The sequence below is a fragment of the Anopheles marshallii genome, chromosome 2, assembly GCF_943734725.1.
Source record: "Anopheles marshallii chromosome 2, idAnoMarsDA_429_01, whole genome shotgun sequence".
In the NCBI taxonomy this organism is placed as follows: domain Eukaryota; kingdom Metazoa; phylum Arthropoda; class Insecta; order Diptera; family Culicidae; genus Anopheles; species Anopheles marshallii.
This window is the reverse complement of record NC_071326.1, coordinates 49,288,484-49,300,857: the sequence shown is the minus strand read 5'-3', so window position 1 is coordinate 49,300,857 and position 12,374 is coordinate 49,288,484. Positions and strand designations below refer to the sequence as shown.

The following is a 12,374-nucleotide window of genomic DNA, read 5'->3' as shown; positions in this document are numbered from 1 at the left end:
ATCTATTATTCAAGTGTATGCTTGTTTGAAAAAAAACGCCTAGTTAAAACAATTGCCAAGATTTAATTTACTACGCTAAAGGTAAGTATTTACATTGTGCATTTCGTTTGATAAGGTTTAGCTAACAGAAAAATAAAATAAAATGAACAACTGCCGGTGTTGAGGGCAGAAACGACAGTTTCATCCTAGGCATCAGCTTATTAATTTTAAGTGGATCATTCCCTTAGCCATCGTTTGTACGGGCCTGGTTGTATACCAACAGGGCAACGGAGAAAAATGTAATCCATGATGGATTGGATGATGGATAGATCGATGGTGACTTGTTCGTCAATTAGCGACTTCATGCCAGATATAGCACGTTACACACCTCACCTTGGCACCGACTGCCGCAGCCCAAATCCACGGTTGAACGAACGCAGATGGTGATAGGCCCTATCAAACGGTGTAATAAATTCGATAAACGGCTCGTAACAGTCCATCGATCAATTGCGCATCGTTTTCCGGGTTGCATTTGGGGCTTTATATTGCACGAAAATGCGCATTGTGCATCGTGTGACAGTGTGGTCAAATTTGTAACAAACAATCAATACCCGGCTAATTAAATGGTGCCGATTTCCCTCTCGTGGTGCGTAAATTCGTGATCCCTTCCATCCACTTGTTTACAGATGAAGTGTGAGTAAACGGATTGGGTCCGTTTGCTTGTGCCAGTAGGTGTTTGCAACGAAAGCAACGTAAAGAACGGCGGTCGGTCCACTGCTAACCCTCTTTGGACCGGTGAGTCGAATTATGCCCGCAGCTCTGTATACGATCGTATGACGGAGTACACGCCAGTGTATGCTAACGAATAAATCCCATAAGACAAAAGCGGTTTCGCTCGCTGCTGACCTTGAATCAATTCAAGTGCCAATCTGCGATCTTAAATTTCTCCCCGATTCTACTGCGATGTGCTGGTAATAAGGGGCCAGCAGCAGTTATGTTGTGGAACTTGGGCAGGAGAGCAAATAACAAAGTGGGAGAAAACATCAAGTTAGGTTCAGCTAGCGTCATCTACCGTTTGTCTGGTTTGCGCCTTCGACCGTTCAATCCCATCCTCTAGCGGCCCAAGATTATTGAACCGTACCTCTAGGCGTATGCGAGACGGATCCCATGCATCCTAGGTTTATCTGTATTGGAATGGGCAATGGCAAGGGGTCGATGCTCACGCAAAGCTAGTTGCAATTCACTCTTCACGAACCTGATTTGCTAAATCAATTATGTTTGTACGTTACTTTGGCCCACACGCCATATGGCATGGTTGCACAAACGATCAGCGTCACCGCCATCGTCAAGGGGATACGTGATGAATCGCAAGCAAGAGACGGAATCCTTCCCGAATGGATGTTCTTTTCCAGCGTTCAAAGTGTGAAACTGCATTATGGAGCGGCACTCTTGGCGTGGCAAGGTCGCCGGTAACAACCTACATACACAAACACACGGGTTACGAGCGATGGCACCGTATTAGTTTTGTTTTCTGTATACGTACAGCTGAAAGTTTCAAATACGATGAATATTTTATTGGATTGCGCGCTATGAAAATCGTCACACAAACACTAACTAGCTGGATAAGTGGTGGTAGAAGTATGGAAGTGGAACTTTCAAGATGACACTTTTAGGTATCGTCTGACATCTGATAACACTGAGTAGTGTGTGATGATGCTGAGGGTGTTCGGGATTAATCCAATAATCGCTAGGATAATGTGTTTCCGATGGTGAATCGATGGTACGGTATTCTTCTTCTAGCAGACGCCTTGATTGGATAAGATAATTGCTTTTCTTTCTAAGACTTTCACATTAGTCGTTTGTTCCATATGTTGTTAATCGTGGAGAAAGTTATCTGCGTAATAGTAGCATTCTTTTACTGTGACTCGTGCTTTGTTGCATGTGATATTGACACGATATCGATATGAGTTGATATATATTTATTAATTCATTAATTCATTAATTTGTATTTATTAGATATAATGTGGGTATTGTTAGTAACAGAATTGGTTTTGAATCGGTGCCGGATATTTCCTTAGCTCGTTAATTTAGAATTTTGCTAGCTTGGGGCATTTTGAATGTAGTTTTAAATTTGAATTGAAATTGTATTGTGGAAAAATTATTTTAAAAAACCCATTAACAAAGATAAGTTTTTTTTTAATTTTTATTAATTTATCGATTAAATAGATTATCGAAAGAAGGAAAAAATTATATACCATAGAAAAGGAAATGATAACTAATCTACTTTAAACCACTAATCTTATACTAGGCATTTAACGAAAGTCGTTATTTTTTAATTTTTATAAAAGGTTTCGTAGGATGCTCTTTACACCGTTCATATTTATATTTCGTTTGGGTTACTTGAATGTGTTCTAATACCATATCGATTTGTGCCTTCTTATGGATAATTGTTGTGCTAAACATGGGGGAGGATTCATTATTCATTTTAGGAAGTTGTTTTGGAACACTTGTATCATTTGTATATGCGATACTGCACTGTCACCCCAGATAGGTGAAACATGCAAGAGTATTGGCCGTATTAATGCTTTGTACACGAGAGTTTTGTAACGTAAGTTTAATTTTGGCAATTTTAAAATGGTAATAATATATTTTTTTATGTGACGTTGTTTTTTTATAGCGTTTATAAGTCGATTTTATTGATGGGTAGTGGCGAGATTGGTTTGGAAACCGAATTGGAATGGCGGTATGAAGATGTTTGGTTATAATTTTCTCGAAGTTTTTTCCAAGCAGCTTAAGGTACTAATCGGTCTGTAATTAGTAAGGTTTTCAAGGTTTTTCTTTGAGTTAGCTATAAGTAATTTTTTTTAGTTCCAGGAGTCAGGGAAGTAGTTCATTTTTAAGCAACTTTTATTTTATTTATCTGAAGAACGGCCGGGCCGTATATATTTTTAAGCAACTGTTCAATATAAAGGACATATAAATAAAAAGGACAATATAAAGTAGTTAGAAGGACGACAGCTTTCCAAAGTAGGCATTTAAGTACATTATTACTAATTAGATGTGTTGATATTTAAGGGACAAAGCTTGCGGTATGCATATTGTGTAATATAATAAATTTGAGGAACAATTCCCCACTGGCAATCGAATCATTTTTTGTAGGTCAGCAACCATTTTCAATCTAGCTCCTGTCTAGCTGATCATCACAGAGCGTAATTTAGATTTTGCAACTCAACTTAGGGTCTATATGCATACAATTATTGCATTCATGCGTACGGTTAGATGAGATGTAGTTATCAATTTTCAGAAATCTAATACCAAACACAGAGTGTTCTTTTAAGGTGTATTCACACAAAAAGGTTACAAAAGGTTTAAGGTTCGATTACAAAACATTATCATCTTAAAATAAGAACATCTTTGGATCTTTTAATAGAGCCAATAACACGTTTCAATCAACCCCCAATCCCATCGATTGAAACTCATGTTACATGCCCAATGTACGTTCTTGGGCCAGTGGTCCAAACAAGTTCATTGGTATGCGGGAGAGCTAACGAATCAGATTGAGATGGGATTGGATTAATTGTCGAATGCGTGTGACAATGTTCAGCCCATACGCCGTTCTAACGCCTTCATGTCTTAGGCTTGGAGACGGCAAAATTTCTGATGCATGGTCGTTCTGCGGTCAATGACTTTGCCATCGACCTACCAAGCTGACAGTATGGATAGGGCAGAGATTTAAACTGGAGGTATACAAAGTGATAAAGAGTGAGAAACAGAAGAACCCCAACACGATACATCCGTAAGACGCCTTGTAGGAAGCGCCACGGTATCTGTTTAGCTATTGTGTTGTTTCCCTTTTCGGACCAATTGCTAATGGCGACAGTTGCCGACGAAGTTATGAGTTTGCTCCTCCTTTCCACGCGTTATGTATATCCGTAACGTCCGTCGTCATCATCATCAATTGGGACCCTTTAAGGGACAGAGTTAACCGTACTGGGCACACATAGCGCACGTCAACTCCTGACGGGAATCAACCTCAACCGGCATGGTAAGCCCGCTTCGCCCGGTTTTGTAATGGTAATACATCCCGTTGGAGCGAGAGTGAGTTTTTGGGACGAGCCTGGCATAACAATTGCGTTGCCGAAACCTACTGCTGTAGGTCGCGCGGGAAATGACTTTCGAATCAAGCATAAAATCTTGACTATCACACCGTTTACCGTCCACCGTACGACTGGAGCTCGGGGACATACAAAATCGTGACTGAATATTAAAGAAAATGAGAGTAGAACCATCCGGCAGGCAGATTTGTCAACCTATTTAAAGGACAGTGAACAAACGATGGCGAGTGGCGCGTTTAAAAATTAAATGCTTTAAACATAAGAGCTAACAGTCAGGAAGCCAAACTACTATGCACAGGAAAATGGAACAAAACGTGACGTAGGATAAGCTTGCATCTGTTCAAAGGTATGAACAGAGACAAATTTCACGAAATACCACCACATCCGGTGAGGTTTTGTGGGGGTGAGTTTAAAATTGTAGCTTCCTGTTGAGTTGGAACGGATGGTGCATCTGTTTCATTCTTTTGCATTAAAAGTCTCAAAGGAATAGGCTATGCTGGCCCAGTAATTATGCTGGCTAATTGTTTCGTTCCCAATATGCTCAATTGCTTCAGTACGGGAGCTATCTTCCCCGAACTCGTGTACGATACGATATCTATACGAACTTTTTTGGTCGGTAGCCCTCCCAGCAAACCAACCAGCATATAACAAAGAGCGTTGTTTCAAATGAATCTTTTCTAAATTACCATTATTGGTCTTCGTCATTTTCACCACATCGTCAGCAGCTTGGATGTGTGTTGATTCTTTCATAAGTAACTGCTACATCTTCTAAAGTGCTTCCTAGGGCGGGATGGTACCGTTTGCCACACAATCAGCTTTCTCAATCTCTGCCAAAGCCTTCCGCAACCGGATGACAGCCGAAGAGCGGAACGCAGGCTGGTAATTTAATCTGGGAAATATTTTACGATGGCAGGCAAGTGACCCTGCGTCAGTAATCGAACCTCACTCGGAAGGTTTGCACACAGCGACCAATCTATGGAACAGTTGCAAGCGATGGTGCAAAATCCCGTTCCCGAGTTTTGGATGTGCGGGTGGCCAAATCGGTATAGATCCGGTGTAGGATTTCGTTCGTATCCCCACCGTGGCAGATGATAGAGTGCTGCATTGCATCGCCCGTATACTGTACCGGGGGTTTGGGGTAAAGTGTGCGGCAGCACTTTCGATGCACAGGAAGAAAAAAAAAGAAAACACATCCCTGAATCCCTTCCATTCATGTCGTTGGGGGAACGAATGTCCTCATGCACTGGATTCTGTCATGATATGATGCTCGTTTTCTTCCGTTCAAGACGTGACAACGGAGTACGTTATCAAACCTTCACGGTTCAACTCCGTTCGTGGCCAAATGATGATGGCTCTGGGTTGCGATGATCGTTCCGTCAGTAACAGTTCAAAGGCAGATGTGTGATTAAAAATATGTGTGCTATATTTTTTGGAGATGAATGTGAACCCCGACCGACGTCTATCGCGGACATGATCGATGAACCGAGGCTTGTGCAAATTATCAGCCCTGGTGTGAAAAACAATAATGATTTCATGCTCCATATGATGAGCTAGCTGCATTTAAAGTAGATGAATTTGGTTTGTAGAGTGTGCTTTAGTTACCGAAGGTTTTTAATAACAGGTGGATGCTATTTAAGATTCGATTTTTGGCTTCCTTTCTTTAGTTTAAACCAGGGGTCTCAAGACTACGGCCTGCGGGACTACGAGAGTCTTCAGTGTGGCCCGCGACGCTTTTGCTAATGTTACCATTTTAATGAAATTGTCTAATTTTGGAAGGTTGCAATATTTTTAAACTGTTCAAATATTAACTATTGTAATAGTTAGTAACATTTAATACTAGAAATTGTGCAAAAAAATGATCTCGAACGCAATATCTCTGTAAATTACCCGCCAGATACAGGGTTTACAAATGTCGTGTATAGCGAATTACCTAACTTTAGGCTTGTGACAGATAGAATATTACGACACAAAACATTTTACTGAATCGCAAAAGCTGGATATGGAGTCACGGGCACAATTTAGTAAATGCCAGTGAATCCGGCCGGGGCTGTTTACGTACCTGTTGGATTAAAGAGTTGAGATATGAGATACAAAATTAATATAAGAAAATTTAAACAAACGATATGCAAAATATCCATTAAGAATTATGTTCAATTATGATGACTACTTGTCATTCATTTCCAACGTCACTTTGTAGTTCAACGCTTGAATCCGCTTGTACGTAAAAAGGCTGACTGATTTGGCATTCACTAAGTTGTGCACGCAATTCCATATCCGGCTTTTGCGGTTCAGTAAATTATGTTGTTTTTTAATATCTATCTTTGTGTTTATGTCAAATAAAATGTCACAGACAAATAGTGCGACTCGGTAAGTTGGATTCGCCATATCTGATCTAATGTAAACCCCTGTAATGTGTAAGTGGCCCCGACGCTATCTTAGTGTCAACTAATGCGGCTCGCGGGCTCGAAAGTTAGGAGACCCCTTGTTTAAACTATGGGAAGAATCTGTGTTGCATTTTTTAACACTAAAAAAACTATATGGCAAAATAGGTAGACACCTTAACGAAAACGAGAATGAAGCGAAATCTGCTAACGGTTGCCATATGGGAAGCAAGTGTTAATCGCATGGGGTGATTTGTTGCGAATCTATATCTTCCCCCGAAGTCAACATGAGGTCAGGTCTGTCCTCTGGTTGCAAGATGTGACATGGAACACAATTTAATAAACGGCTTGTACCCTATCGGGGGAAAAGTTTGCTTGAAAGTACAAAAATTGTACAAAAAAAGTTATGTGACACAGAAATTACCGATTCGGTGGTGGAACAAACTGATCGGATTATGTATCTTTTCATGCGCATGCTGAACCGTATGCTCGGCATGGGTTGGAATATGCGGTCATATTGTGGTGAAATATCGAGGCTGAACATGAAAAGGGGGAAAACACGAACATAAAATGGAAAGATCGCAACGAAGCGTACTTGGAACGATGCAATTTCCTGCTTTCAGAGTCCTTTTATAATCTGTTCAGGGATATCTTTGGAACATATCGTATGCTTTATTTGATTTGCTTATAAACTGAAGGTATCTAAGAATGAATTATTGTAAGGAAGATTAATGACAAGTATTAAAATGTTGTAACTTCAGCCGAGTTTAAACAGAAGAAGGAAGATAAGCATATTACATATTCCTTTAATTCCTTTTTGCACGCCTCATCGGTTAGTTTTTTGTTTGAAATTTTGTTTAATTACCGCTTAGAAATTATATATTGTTTGAATAAGAGATCAATTTTAAGCAAACCCCGTCACGTGGAGGTAGAGATGAGAAGATAAATTTTGAAAGGCAATATATAACAAAAAAACCCAGTGAACTGTATCATTAACATATCCGTTTATCACTAATATCTGTTCTTGGCAGCAGCGTACCAGTTCACAAAATAACATAGCAGCTGCTCTGGGGTTCAGCATAACGAAACGGTTCCATATTTCCGCTGTTAATTTTAATCGATTCAAATTGATACAATCCAGATTAATAAAGACCGCTCATCCCGTTCATTGTTGCGCGCCTGCTTTACAATTGTTCTTTGGCAGATAGTCGGCGAAAGGCTGAGTCGTCTGACACAGGGAGTGAAACAAACGATCCATTTTGACCAAGAGTCTCCAAGTACTCCTAGAGTCGATCGTAAAGCGACGAAGTTACGATTCATCAACGAAACGACGATTCGACAACCGCAGGGAACACCATGAACAACAATAGCAAAATGCAAATTAGAGAATCCCTGGGGATGGAAGTGGACGGTACCACGGTGGAGGGTAACCGGGGCTACCTAATTACGCGCATGACCCTGCTGGCAACGGTAGCCATTTTCTGCTGTCTACTGCTTGGTTCCGGACTGCTTATCTATCACTTTGCATCGTGCGAGGAACATCATGCGTCTTCCCTGCAACATACAACAATCTGCGAGCATCAACATTCGACAGCACCTCATCACCAACAGCACGCGTCCGTGGCAGAACAAGCCGTTCCAGCTGATACCAAATTAACTTCGACGCAAAAAACGGTCACCGAGGCGACATCCAGTCAAGAATCCGAGACCGTTACAGCCGGAGAAAATGACGCCAACCGATCCAAGTCGACCAACCAGGACAATGGTGCAACAGGTGCCGATGTAACGCCACGCACGGAGACTGTTGCATCATCGGTTAGGGAGGATTTACGGTTGCCACGATCGATCGAACCTGTTGCTTACGACATTCGGCTGGTACCGTGGCTGGTGGAGGACAATTTTACCTTCTTCGGAGCGGTGGAAATTCTAGTCAACGTGCTTGAGGATTGTAACAACGTGACACTGCATGTGGCCGCGTTAACAGTTCACAGTGCCAGCGTGGAACGTGTTGGACGAAATGGAGCTGAAAAGGGCACACAAGAAGGGGATGAGTCCGAACTAGGTAACGATCCTACTCCTCCGGGGATTGTATGGCCGGAAATTGTTGAAATCGACCACAACATAACCGTTACCAGCAAGCAGTTTTACGTGCTTGTATTGAAGACACCGCTACGACGGGGTGATCAGTACATGGTCCGGATAAAGTACGAAGGTATCCTCAACGATTACCTGCAAGGTTTCTATCGAAGTTCTTACACCGCAAACAATGAAACAAGGTATGTTAGTGAATTTGATTGTATACGCCAGGCAGTATGTTTGTAAACTGTTGCATACTCCATATCTGATCATGCATTTTGCAGATGGATCGCTACGACACAGTTTCAACCTACGGATGCACGACGAGCTTTTCCGTGCTTCGATGAACCAGCGTTAAAGGCACGATTTAATATCAGTATCGCACGAACCAAGGACATGATATCGCTCTCCAACATGCCACGGTTGCGTTCGTATGAAGCTGGGTAAATTATACTTGCGACATTGCGTACTTGTCCACTTTTCGTGTAACGAACGATCAACACATTTTCAGTGAGCCAGAACTGCAAGGCTACGTTTGGGACGTTTACCAGCAGTCCGTTCCGATGTCCACGTATTTAGTGGCGTTTGTCGTATGCGACTATCAGAACCTCACCGCGGGCAACTTTGCCGTCTGGGCTCGGGCGGATGCGATCAGTTCGGCCCGTTACGCGCTGAGCGTGGGACCGAAGCTGCTAAAATTCCTGGAGGACTTTTTCCACATCGATTACCCACTGCCGAAGGTGGACATGATCGCGCTACCGGACTTTAGTGCGGGTGCGATGGAAAACTGGGGTTTGATCACGTATCGCGAGACGGCCATGTTGTATGAGGAAAATGTTTCAGCCATCAGCAACAAGCAACACGTCATTACTGTAGTTGCCCACGAGCTAGGTAAGAGTAATAGAACGATGCCGGGTTTGGGAAATAAAACAAAGCTTTCTTGCGCCCATCTTAGCACATCAGTGGTTCGGCAATTTGGTCACACCTTCCTGGTGGACAGATTTGTGGTTAAACGAGGGATTCGCCAGCTACATGGAATATCTCGGGGTGGACGCAGTGGAACCGGCCTGGAAGTCTATGGAACAGTTTGTGGTAAATGAACTGCACAACGTATTTTCGCTCGATGCCCTCTCTTCATCGCATCAGATTTCGGTGGAAGTGCACAACCCAGAAGAGATCCACGAAATATTTGACAAAATATCGTACGGCAAAGGCGCCACAATTATTCGCATGATGGACCATTTTCTCACAACGGAGGTGTTCAAACGGGGGCTCACTAACTATTTAAACGACAAGTAAGTATCGCGAGGCGTGCGCTTAGTCTAAGGATTACGAAAATGTTACACTTTCTGCTCAATTGTAGAAAATATCAGAGCGCCAGCCAAGATGACCTTTGGGAATATCTTACCAATGAAGCACGGCGTGGTGGAATTTTCGATGATCATACATCGGTGAAGGAGATCATGGATACGTGGACGTTACAGACCGGATTCCCAGTGGTGTTTGTACATCGAAACTACGAATCGGATAGTATAGAATTTCGACAAGAACGATTCGCGTTCGGAAATGGATCCAATGGTTTCGATTCTGCCCACCAGAGTGAACGGTATCTGTGGTGGATACCAATCACTTACACTACACTCGGGGACAGTAACTTCCGCCAGACGAAACCAGCCATCTGGATGAAGGCGGAGGAGGCTTTGGTGATCAATAATCATGACATACCCAGTCACGATTGGATGATCGTTAATGTGCAACAAACTGGTAAGGATAGTCCGGCATCAGCAAACATTACATGCTACACACGGCCAAAATGCTCCTCTCAAAACCACAATCCGGTGTTGTTTGCCAGAACTTCATTACCTCTTGTCTTTTTCCTCGTTACGTGGTTTGTTGCGCGTCTTTTCTATTTTATATTTATGTCATTTGCCGTAATATTAAAATAAAATAATAATGATTTGAATAATGTGGAGACGAATTAAACAATATGCATCATTGCGCAGGTTACTATCGGGTGAACTATGATGAACGCAATTGGCAGTTGATCGTTAAGCATCTGCAGGATAGGAGCAAGTTCAAAACGATTGCCGCTTCAAACCGGGCTCAGTTGATAGACGATGCGCTTAATTTAGCCCGTGCTGGCTATCTAGATTATGTCGTAGCCCTCAATGTGACGCGGTACCTTGTGCACGAGACGGATTATGTGCCATGGAAGGCGGCTATTGCCGCGCTCAACTACATCGACTCAATGCTCATACGCACCCGTCATTATGGACTTTTTAAGGTATGTATATGAGCTGATCATGGAGGAAGACAATGAAATATGGAACTTTTTTTTTGCTTCATTCAGAAATACTCCATGGATCTATTGGAAAACATCTTCCGGGAGGTTGGGTTCGACGATCATCGAGACAGCCCGCTGTTGACCGTGTACAAGCGCATCAGTGTGCTTAAAGCGGTTTGTCATCTAGGACACAATGATTGCGTAAACCACTGCTTTCGCAAGTACTACGAATGGATGCAGCAACCTAATCCCGATATAAACAACCCGTGCGTATTAACCCTTCGCAGAGTACAAAGTGTACTTGTTATTAACCACAGTGTCTACCACCTTCCGTTTACCGATAGAATTTCGCCCAATCTGAAGAGCACCGTGTACTGTACAGCCATCAAGTACGGTGATGAAAAGGAATGGGACTTTGCGTGGGATCGATTCCAGAAGGCCACGGTTGCCAGCGAGAAGGAAATTCTCTTGTCTGCGATGGGATGTTCCCGCGTCCCGTGGATTTTAACGCGCTACCTAGAAAACGCAATGTCGGACGAGTATGGTATCCGCAAGCAAGACGCATTCCGAGTGTTTATATCCGTGGCAGATAACGTCATCGGTCAGCCCATTGCGTTTGATTACATGCGTAACAACTGGGCGAAAATGAAGAGCTAGTAAGTATTGGCATTCGGTCCGAAGGAAGCCCACTGGACTAGATTCGTTATCTAGCTCTTTTAATTATGATTTCTTATTACAGCTTCGGTGCTTCGATGTCGAATTTGAACATAATTCTAAAATATTGTACCAAGCGGTTCAATACCGAGTCGGAGCTGTTGGAAGTAAGCACATAATATTGCTCTATTATTTTTCATCGCTTAATTAACGACATTCGCTTTGTATCCTCACCCTTGTTCACTTCTGCAGCTGAAGGAGTTTGCCGAAATTCATTTAAAAGACAGCGGTCGTACAATACAGCAAGCAATCGAATGGACGGAGTCGAACATCGCTTGGTTAAACCGCAACGCGCAGCCGATTGTTAATTGGTTGAATGAATTTTAAAATACCATCCCTTTGGTCCCATTACCAAACTCGATTGAACAGCGTCAGCAAACGCGCTAGTGAGAAAGCTAGTAACTCAATTAGTGGCAAGCAGTTTTAATAATCGTACTTAAGATAAAATAAAATGAAACGATATCGTCTATAACTGTTTTCTTGGAACTGTTGCACGGTTAGTGGATTAGTAAAAAGAAATAATTCCAGTGATTGCTTGGGTGGAAGGAATACTTGCATGTAACATTGGCATTACATGTAAGTCAAAATGATATTAAAAAACGTCTTACATCAAATCAGCAAATAGTGGTACAGCATTGATATAATTTGTTAATTTTTTGATCATCATTTTTTTTAATTATCGTGCTATTGTAATTTAATGTATTTCAACGCTACTTACTACCCCCAAGGATATGTGTAATGGCAATGGTAAAAGTGAACTAGAAACCTGGAAAAAAGCAGTGGATGAAAAGCGCCCGGTACGAGGTTTGTAAGTTTCGATAAAAG

General features: G+C 42.1%; 1 protein-coding gene across 1 annotated transcript; it reads left to right on the top strand.

Moving 5' to 3' along the window:
• The first annotated feature begins 7,831 nt into the window (after positions 1-7,831).
• Positions 7,832-11,885, top strand: LOC128709809 (aminopeptidase N-like). The gene is made up of 10 exons (XM_053804828.1): positions 7,832-8,751; positions 8,836-8,994; positions 9,063-9,442; positions 9,507-9,846; positions 9,915-10,315; positions 10,555-10,835; positions 10,902-11,101; positions 11,180-11,491; positions 11,575-11,656; positions 11,742-11,885. Exons 1-10 carry the CDS (start codon positions 7,832-7,834, stop codon positions 11,874-11,876), a joined length of 3,210 nt encoding a protein of 1,069 aa, XP_053660803.1. The 3' UTR covers positions 11,877-11,885.
• The last annotated feature ends 489 nt before the right edge of the window (positions 11,886-12,374 follow it).

Excerpts from the sequence above, each read along its gene's own strand:
- LOC128709809 (XM_053804828.1), top strand. The coding sequence starts at position 7,832 with ATGAACAACAATAGCAAAATGCAAATTAGAGAATCCCTGGGGATGGAA. Across the intron at positions 8,752-8,835 it reads ACCGCAAACAATGAAACAAG|ATGGATCGCTACGACACAGT; the intron begins GTATGTTAGTGA and ends TGCATTTTGCAG. Across the intron at positions 11,102-11,179 it reads AATCCCGATATAAACAACCC|AATTTCGCCCAATCTGAAGA; the intron begins GTGCGTATTAAC and ends GTTTACCGATAG.